This window comes from Hakea prostrata, chromosome 10, assembly GCF_041222555.1.
Source record: "Hakea prostrata isolate BN-2017 chromosome 10, UWA_Hpros_2, whole genome shotgun sequence".
Taxonomy (NCBI): domain Eukaryota; kingdom Viridiplantae; phylum Streptophyta; class Magnoliopsida; order Proteales; family Proteaceae; genus Hakea; species Hakea prostrata.
The window spans coordinates 42,634,812-42,644,544 of record NC_142609.1 but is presented as its reverse complement, the minus strand read 5'-3'; the positions used below and the strand labels follow the sequence as shown (position 1 = coordinate 42,644,544).

The window sequence follows — 9,733 nt, the reverse complement described above, 5'->3', positions numbered from 1 at the left end:
GGTTCAGAGATCTCAGCTTTGTAAATGTAGAACTTGGTCACAATAAAATAGAAGATGAAATTCAATACATTTAGTACCACAAAGAATGCGTAGTAATAATCTAAATGAGAAGCATTGAGGTTATTGTGAATCCATCCTTTGTGGCCATGCCATCTAAGCTCTTGTGATGTGAGACATAGTAGTTGAGAGAAGGAAACTGCTAAGGAAGTTACCCATCCCCAAACTTGTCATGGCCTAAGAAGTCCCCAAACACTTCATGCTTTCGGGCGCTTGCTCGTAGAAGAATTCAATCTTTTATCACTTCAAATGAGTGCAAACTGTGGTGGTAGAGTGAATATGGATTCAAGACCATGTTTTCTGGCCATACTGAGTCTTCTTCTCTCAGTTAGGGATGCAATTAGCAATGATTATGGTGTGAAGAACCAGCCCAACCCCCATTTATTGTAAGTCTATTTCCTCATCATTTTAACAAAGGATCAATCATATATCACAATGCAGGCGAGCACTGATATCATAACAAAGCAGCTAAGCTGGCCAGAGGAATATGGATTTTGCCTATGCTTGTGTCCAGGGTGCACCTTGCAAGGCATAAAGAGTGGTGAATAAAATTGGGATCATGCATAGCATTTGCTTTGTCTCCTCCACCTGGGTAACTGAGCACAACATTCATGGAGAATTTGAACTTGTTCTTACAAAGGCCTTGTGGAGAGACCTGCAAGATACAAGAATACAGAACACTAATAAAGCAACCAAAATGTATATAGGCCTTAGAATAGAATTGTTCGGCAACTCCGATACCAACCTTAAAAGTAATAGTGGAATCAATCCTGAACTTCCCTTTAGATGCATATTCCTTCAAGTCAAGCTCATAGTTTTTTAGGGTTCTAAGGGATGGAAACTCCCCATTTCCTACCTGCAGCAATAATGACCCTTGCCATTCTGGTGAAGGACCTCCTGTATGCATATGCATTCTGTACCTGTAGAAAGGTGATTAACAAAGATATTGATAGCCCAATTGTTGAAAGCCATTACCAAGAGCCCAACCCTCTATTATATTATTAAAGAAGAATACTCCAAAATGAATAATCTTCGCTCACCTCATCTCCTGTTTCTTTATTTTTCTAATTTTTTGGTTTAGCTTTTCTTCTCCTATTTTGTCTCTATATCTTTTCAAACTTTTCTTATATTATAGTAGTGGCAGCTTCCAATGTAGAGACAATAAAACAGTAAGATCAAGGAGGTCTTAAATTTAAACCTCCGCATTGAAGCACTGGTATGTTAATCTTTCTGATCTGAGCTGAGTTTTGTAAAACTCACCTCAATAGATCCTTATATACTAATACCAATCTCAGCCTCATTGCCATACATTGCTCATTTAATTTCTACTCTGTTGATTTGGATGCATTAGAACAAGAAGCAGTGATGAAATTGGATCATGCCCTTAGACGTTCAACCTTCACAGCTAATGTAGTGTGTGTTCATGCAATGGTTTACTATATACAACTTATTCCACTACAAGCTGCCTCATAGACTTACACTATACAGACTTTCTCTCAAAGAGAGAAATTTTTTATGGATTCGGTTACAATTCCATATTTGATGATCACAAGGTGGTAAAGATTGCCAAATCTAATGGTTATAGCAAATCTTGGCATTCAATGGTGGAGGTCTATTAGCTCAATAACAATTCATGGAGAACAATTGAAGACTTGCCAATCCAGTTCTCTAACAAAGAAAAGAAGAACAATGGTGATATTATGTGTTACTGGTGTAATCAAAAGGGACATTTTGAGAGAGACTGTAATGCACGTATATCTTGGCTTAAAAAAGAAGACTCTAAAGATGGGAAGAAAGAGTTTTACAGGAATGAAGCCTTTTTTTTTCTTAGTAGTTCTTATATTTTGATGATTGATCTTTTACATTTACATTACAAGTATTTGGTAGTTTGATTGATCTTATGATCTATTCTTGATTAAAATTATGCTTGTTTAGTGAGGGAATTTAGTGGGACTTAATGAATTGATATTGATGGTAATAATTACCTTATGACCCCTTGTGCTATTTAAGTGATGGCATCACACCTTTATGTTACTTAAAAAACAAAGTTTTCTTTGAAGATTTTTTTTTTTCTTGTATGATCCTTGCACAGAAAGGGTTAGGAGTGCTGGGATTCCTGATGTTCAAATCAATGAGACATAGACCTGATATGAGGATCTGTCGTGAGAGTCTTGTTCCACTCAATGCAAAACATAGAACTGAAGATCCAGATACGAAAATAAAGAGACGTGAAGTAGTTGAAGCAAAAGATTAAGGAATTGATTTTTCATAGATAAATCTAGACATGTAAATGGATAACTGAAATTCACCTCTTAATTCGCATTGTTATTCATTTAAAGGTGTCCGATATCTGAAATTTTTATTAGTAGAAAACATTGATACCCATCCACTAAGCAACCGGATTTAGCTTTAGATAATTGCTTATCGGATTGAATAAATTTTTTTTTATCCGGAATAGAGTAAAGTGTTCAACATTTTTTTATGATAATCTGATTCAGAAACTAGTAATTGGTAACCGGATAATCAAAATGTGAAAATCATCCGATTAGAGTAAAAATATATTTTTTTTGAAAAATGGGTTAATAATCAAATTCAAAAACCGATAATCAGTAATCGAAAATAAAAAATATAAATGATTGACAATCACCATTCGATATCAGATTGGTTTATCATATATCTAATATAGTTCTAGATTCAAATTCAAATGCCTTATCTAAATTTCTACTAGATTCATATTCGGATAGCACTTTGGCTAATTGGATTCAGATTCTGTTTAGAGGACTAGATAAATCCTCCACTATTTTGTCTGTAGCAGTTGATGTGACTAACCATGACAGTAATTAATTTATAAACAATATCACATTTTTAAAATTGTTTATCAAAATGAGTTTTTCAAGTTAGAATTGGACTTTGCTAGAACTCTTTTGCTTGCCTTGCACAACAGGTTGTCTTTTTCAGATCTAACAACTCTGATCTCTCCCAGCCTAGTAATCACAGTTATTGCATCTGAGATCCACACAAACATTCAATCCACAGTAATTGGCCAATACAAAGTTCAGATAGTTTTGACAATATAAGCAAGGTAATTGAACCCTATAATTGCTGAGTAGTTCCTTTGAGGAAGTCAAGTAATCTTATATTTCTCAAGATCCAGTAAAAGGTTTAGCTGAAGAAGAATAAGATTACAGAAATCCAAGTCTAAGGAAAAATTCCTTTGCGGGAGACGGCCGCCACCGAAAGCCAAGCCCCGCCGGCCCCGCAACGAAGAATCTAAACATGTTCCCACACATGGAGATTAAGGGGGGGGGGGGGGGGGGGGCCTTTGGCGGGCCCAATTACCCCCCCCCCCCGCGCCTCTCCCATCATTGACCTTCTTCCTTATTTCGCTGGTTTTCCTACCATGAACTGCTGGCTGCCTGTGCATATGCTAAGCCCTGGCCAAAGTCACTGCAGTATACTGCAGTACCAAAGTCAGAAACCAAAGTAAGGATTATAGAGCAACACATGCCCTTCCTGTATCAAAAAATTTTGAATTAAATACCGTTTTTGGAATCAAAATACCCATTACAAACAAAAACAGGACAACCCACAACTGGAATCTCATGGTAAGCTGTCTGGCCTTGAGGAATGCTTCTGGGGTCCATTCTGCTCATCTAAGGAGTGGGGGGTCAACAGGAATTCCAAAGTCACTGATAAATTTGATACTAATGGCGTGAGGTTGGGGTTACTTCTCCAGAAAACAGAGCCATTAAAGACGAGCAAACTAAAGTATGCTTCACCAACAAGAGAAACAATTCAACTAAGTACACAAAAGATTTCCTACAAAAGGAAAAAAAGATAGCAAAGATGATGACTGAAAGGCATCTATTTGCAAGTCATTGGAACAGCCACCCAAAACCTCTTTGAGAAATCACATGAAAGAAAAAATGACATTTTTTTTTCTTGTTTTATCTAACACAGAATATGGATCAACAGAAATTAACTAGCAATTTATCCTCAGAAATCAATAAATTAGAACTTCAAGGTGTAGCTCAAGTTTTTATTGTTTTACAAAAAGTTTGACCAGTACACGGTTAAGAAACCCCTGAAGACAATGCAACAAATAAAAGGCAGCTAACTGATTTGCCAAGAATTCCAGATTTTGCCAATGAGTGAAACCAGGCATCAGTGTGAGTCCAACTATGCAATGTAACTGCAGTAGGATTCTTGACAAGATCTAGAGGAAAAAAGATGAGGGGGGGGGGGGGTGGAATATTTGAACCAAAGAAGTATTCAAGTCCACATCACACAATTCCCATACAAAAGCATGAGTAAAAATCTGGTAGCCAATCTCTGATACAGAAAAATGAGGATTAGGACCCAAGGTTCCTTCCATATATTAATACTATTCCCAATTTCTCATTCACAACTTTAAAGCACACTAATTTCTGGAACAGAAGTATAATTTTCAATTCCTGACAACAGATCCTCTTTTTGCATTGTGGAAGGAAGAAATAAGACATCATTGCTATGATACCAAGATTATAATGACATTGTTGATAAATTGAACAGTACTCTCCATGTCAGTTTAAAAAGTAAAGGTATATTATGCATAAATGAAGACTGGAACCATAGACTTACAAGCAATCTCCCAGAGGACAAATTGAAGATCCATTAGTCGGTCCTTTCCAGAATTTAGCATTAGTAAAATCCAATTTTTGACAAACACAACTAGGAATCCAAAAAAAAGTTGTCCAGTATGTTGAGACAGAATTAAGACTGATTTTTATCAAAACTGGCCTCCGTGATTGGGATACAAAATGAACTTTCCAACTACCAAGTCTTCTCCTACCTTATCTATTACAAACTTCCTCAATCTTGTATGAGCTCGAGGGAAGACGAAGTACATAAGAAGATAGAGTCATAATCAATCCTGTGAATAACCAGTATCTAAAATCCAAATTTTGAGCTTCAACTGATATAATGTTAGAAAATACACCACTTTTTAAAAACTTGACTCACTGCACATGGAAAAACAGGAATAAATAGAGGACCTTGAGTAGTACATATGTCAGTCCCATTAGTTCTACAACAGATGAATGTGTCATTGGCAATCAAAGATCTGAAATCTTAGGAGCAGATCTACTTATTTTTATCAAATTAAGACCACAATATGCATTTACTAACCTCAATAATCCTTTCATCACAGTAATGAAAAAATGAGGACTCAGAAGACAGCCTTGAGAAACACAATATCTGGTTTAAAATAAAAAACTGATACCTTCAACTTGACAGGAACACAATGAGTAACTAACACACTGCATCACATCAATGTATACAGAAACCTATGAATCTTAAAATTGCATTCAAATGCTCCAATTCTAGCCTATCACAAGCTTTTGCATATTATATGCCAATTGGAGCCTGGATCAATTTTGGTTTTACTTTAAATGCTATTTAGAGGATAGTATAAGGAGGCAGGTCAAAAATGGAAGACCATAATCTTCAGGTATTATTTGAGAGAAGTTGCATTTGTGTTTACATTATGAATATTTGTGCAACTTGTCACAATTCAACCAAGCCAGAAGATTGGTTTGAAGGCAACTTGATACATGTTTCAGAAAACACCAATGGTCTCATAACATTGAAATCTGGTGTTGGACATCTTGAGATAGGAATGCAATTCAAACGTCTGACAGAATAAAGAGGCATTAGTATGTTTGGTACTCAAAAAGGAAAGTCAATATCTTTGGTACAGCATACACACACACACACAGGGAGAAAGAAAAACTCAAAAGGCCAGAAGAGCCTAGATTACCAATCGCAATTAAGGAATGGAACACATGGTTGTCAAAACTTTGTATGTGGTCAGACTGTTACTAGGATGTTAACGAAAAAAAAAAAGAAGAGGAGAAAGGTAAAAGAGTAGTACTAGGATGAGTGTCACAATTTGTGTTTGAACTAGGGGAGGATCATGAATACCCAGCTTCACCCAAATGGCTTAACTGCTATTTTCATGTGGTTTTAACCAAGTTACTGTGAATCTGTTGAAGTTTAGTAGTTTGTAGTCCTGTTTCTTGTGACCTTGGTTTTCAGTATCAAAGCAAAGTATGTTCCACAACAGGGACCTAATATAACAGCCTAGACGAGGAGACTATTCCATCTGATCTGCTTCCAAGGGGAGAACACTAGAGAAATCAAAAGGCTAGTGTAGTTTAAATTCATAGTTGCACATACAGGCATTTCTCTACAGTAGCTATTTTTGAACTTACAGTCGAGTCAGACTGTCAGAAAGACCGCAAGAGTATCCTCCTCACCTTCCAGATTCTTATACTAGTTTCTAGTCGAGTCTCAGCAGCTGTCACAGTCCAAATATATTTTGGGGCTTTCAACATCCCCACTTTTCCATGTAATCACAAATATATCTAGGGGCTAACAACATTTCTGCTTTTCCATGGAACTCCGGATGCATTTCTTGCCTGTTAAATTTTTTTTTGGGGGTAAAATTTCTTGCCTGTTAAATTAGATGCTCGACAAATAGACTTATTAATTGGAACTCAGAAGTCTCATCCCAATCCTTTTACCAACTTTTAGGCAATCGAAGTATTTCTGGCCTAATTCAAACCAGCATCATGTTGCCTTTATGCAGTTCGGTTATGAAGCGAATACTATGGATCAAGACCTCCTGATTGCTTTCAACTGAACAACGAGACGACAGAATCTTGTAATGACCATCCAAATATAGAAATTAGAAGAAACTTTGTTCTTGGTTTCCTTCCGAAAGCCCACTCAAACGTTAATTAAATTAATACAGTAGAGAGCTAAAACTTACAACTGGTAGGTGAGTTCAGAGTTTCCGCAAATCGATCCCAGCTTTCTTAGCAACAGCATCAAGGCCATTTTTCTCAATAGTTTTTAACGCCTTAGTCGACAAGCGAAGTTTGAGAAAGCGCTTTCCTGTTTCCCACCAGACCCGTTTGTATTGTAAGTTAACAAACTGCAACTTCTTAGTTTTGTGATTTGAGAAGGAGACTAAATTTTTTGTATTCGATTTCTTCCCAGTAAACGGGCAAACTCTACCTGAAGGAAAACCCAAATTCAAACTAGAAGGCATTAATACGATGAATCTATCTAAATATTTGGAGAAGAAATCCAGAAGAGGCAAATGCAGAGAACTTACGAGCAACTGGTTGGAGGATAGGAGAGAAAGGAGCCGAGACGGGTTTGACGGAATGAACTGTGGTTGAAGGGTATGAGATTTTGAGGCCACTCAACTGCGACGTTACAAATCCCAACTCCTCCGTCTCCAGTTTCCTATTCTTCTTCTGGAAAAAACATCTCTGCGGAGCCTCGTTGTACAGTGAAGAAGAGTAACCTAACACCAACCCTGCCGCTGCCATTACCATTGCCATTCTCGCTCTCGCAATTCAAAATTTACACTATCTCCTCCTCTTCTCTGCTATCCCACAGATTTAGGATAACTTTGGATGGATAACTCTGCAAGCATAGACCGGAAGAGTATAAATCCCTCCGAACCGGACATTTGGTTCGGTCTTACAAGGAGCGTTTTTTTTATAGCACTCTTCTCCTGACGGCTATTGACCACAAATTACCCGGGGGCTTCACAGAGTTGAGGATTTATTTTTTACTTGTGGGCCCCACATAATTTATACTTGTAACGCCGTCGAGAGAACACAGAGTGCTCCCCGTGAGAGATGATCCACACCCCATTGTAACATTCTTACAAAGAGTGTTAATGTTAACCAGATTCAGACCATATCCTATGGTTCTTAAATTCACTACTCAAATACGGTTAGGGTTCTTTCAAATTCGAATTTAGTTTTAGCTTCAAGTGCTTCAAGTTCCAATTTGACACCCTTTCATATTTATATTTAGAGCAAATTACATAAACACTCTTGAGCTTCTAAGCTATTAAGTTTATATCACTTGAAATTTATCTTATAAATCACAAGGAGTGTATGAATGTGTCAGTTGCACAGTGGTGGTAGGCTCCTATGTAGGGACAATAAGTCCAAGAAAGTCTCTTGGATTCAAACCTCCGTCTTGCTATGACTGACTTTGATGATGATCACGCCGCGTGCTTTGACTCCATGTCTCAGAAGGCCGTCTTTAAGGTGTTTGGGTAATGTGAGATAATCACAAATCAACCTGTGCTGATATGTGACATGGACATTTCAGCCACTCAGGAGGTTCATTTGATGCTTCTAGTGCTTGTATGTTACCGGATATCCTCTCAATTGTCAACAAAGTTGTTGACAAGGGCCACTAAGTTTGGAAGCTAGTTGTCCTTCATTGTCTCCAAGAATGGTTCTCCTCCTCTAGCACAATCTGTTGCAAGCCTGGGATCAATTTCACTTCCCAACTATGAATAAAGGGGCTGAGGTGCTAAAGCTTATGAAATGAACGATCTTGTGTTTAACCCCAAAAGCCTGAACTCTTGTTGAGGTTTTCCCCCTAGTTCAATGGCCTTTCCAGCAAGATTTTTACACTTGGCACGAGATATCAAACCTGCTCATTCAAAATTCTGGATATTCCTTAGCTCCATGATGCCTTGGTTTGCAATAGAGATTTAATTCTATCATATAAATGTATAAAAGATCCAAAAAGTCAAATTAACTTGCGCAAGTCTTCCTATCTTTGTTGGAGAACTATAATTGGAGAAATGTTTTTCTGTGAGATGATCCAAAATTTATTCAGGAAAGGATTGACAGTAGGAGAGTTTCCTCAGAGTTCATTGCCTAGAAATCTTTTCCCTTCTCTTCCTACCTTCAGTTCTCCATTGAAGTTCAGAATGTTGTTTCACCATTCCCAGAGTTTCATCCAAGTGCACTGATGGTCATTGGCTGAAGAGATTTTAGAAAACAGAATTTTACTCTTGAAAACAGGTATAGCCTAGTTCAATAGGCTCATAATGCACATGGTACTAACTGCTAACCCCATCTCGCTAAGAGACTGCTTCTTGAGTCAAACCCACAATAGCTAGGTTTCTTACCTTCTTTATCAAAACACAATAGCTAGGTTGCAGTCGAAGAAATCTTCACCGTTGGGCAGAGCCCTGTCGTCACTAACTATAAATTACTCAAGAATGTAGAATTTTGCCAAAAATGAAAAATGAGGAGTAACACCTGAAGAAGTAAACATTCATTATTGTTTCTCACAAAAAAATGTACAAATGGAAAAACAGAGAGGATAAGTAGACCTTCAAAACTGTTTCTTGACTGAGTATATTCTACATTTTCAAATATTACAAAGTAGAAGTTTTACAACACAAGGTAATCTAAATGTGAAAACTACCTTCCCCATTGCACATTTTTTTGAGGTAATGAACAAACAAAATTGGGGAAGCAACATCTAGCTTCTATCGGTTGTGCTAAGTAACATTTTATGAACACTAAGAGGCTATCCTCTTTCACTTTTCCTGTAGATGCTGTAAATCTTTCAAGGTCGATGTTGTGGATCAGTGGAGGGCAAAAATTGTCAGACATTGCTCCATCGGCCTTAGAAAGCAACATGTAAGGGTGCCAAACACCAGAGGTCAGATTTTGATACTACTTTGCATCTGAGATCCCTGAAAAAGAGCCATGGAGAGCCCCGACCAGGGTCAAGATGGTGATAAATGCCTTAATCAATCTCTTACTGCAAGTTAGATCAAGGTTGAGATTCAATATTTATCTTA

At 37.4% G+C, this 9,733-nt stretch overlaps 2 protein-coding genes across 8 annotated transcripts in view; both read right to left on the bottom strand.

Annotated features, from left to right (window-relative positions):
- Window positions 1-3,447: 3,447 nt before the first annotated feature.
- Window positions 3,448-7,539, bottom strand: PRPL28 (Ribosomal L28 family). Of its 5 annotated transcripts, XR_016170341.1 has the most exons (4): window positions 7,217-7,539; window positions 6,869-7,116; window positions 5,224-5,292; window positions 3,717-5,057 (listed from the first exon to the last, which is right to left on the bottom strand). XR_016170341.1 is itself a non-coding variant. In XM_089138035.1 (3 exons), exons 1-2 carry the CDS (start codon window positions 7,446-7,448, stop codon window positions 6,884-6,886), a joined length of 465 nt encoding a protein of 154 aa, XP_088994161.1. In that variant the 5' UTR covers window positions 7,449-7,539; the 3' UTR covers window positions 3,448-3,514; window positions 6,869-6,883. The 5 variants fall into 5 exon arrangements, 4 of the variants coding, with proteins under 4 accessions (XP_088994161.1, XP_088994162.1, XP_088994163.1 ...); XM_089138035.1 differs by lacking the exons at window positions 3,717-5,057; window positions 5,224-5,292 and adding an exon at window positions 3,448-3,514; XM_089138036.1 differs by lacking the exons at window positions 3,717-5,057; window positions 5,224-5,292 and adding an exon at window positions 3,466-3,570.
- Window positions 7,540-8,108: 569 nt separating this feature from the next.
- The window catches only part of PSAT1 (phospholipid sterol acyl transferase 1), a 78,059-nt gene continuing 76,434 nt past the window's right edge, over window positions 8,109-9,733 (bottom strand). For all 3 annotated transcript variants that reach the window (XM_089136212.1, XM_089136213.1, XM_089136211.1), the window contains exon 17: window positions 8,109-9,625. The gene's annotated coding sequence lies outside the window, so the exon portion shown is untranslated. The remainder of the gene's footprint in view (window positions 9,626-9,733) is intronic.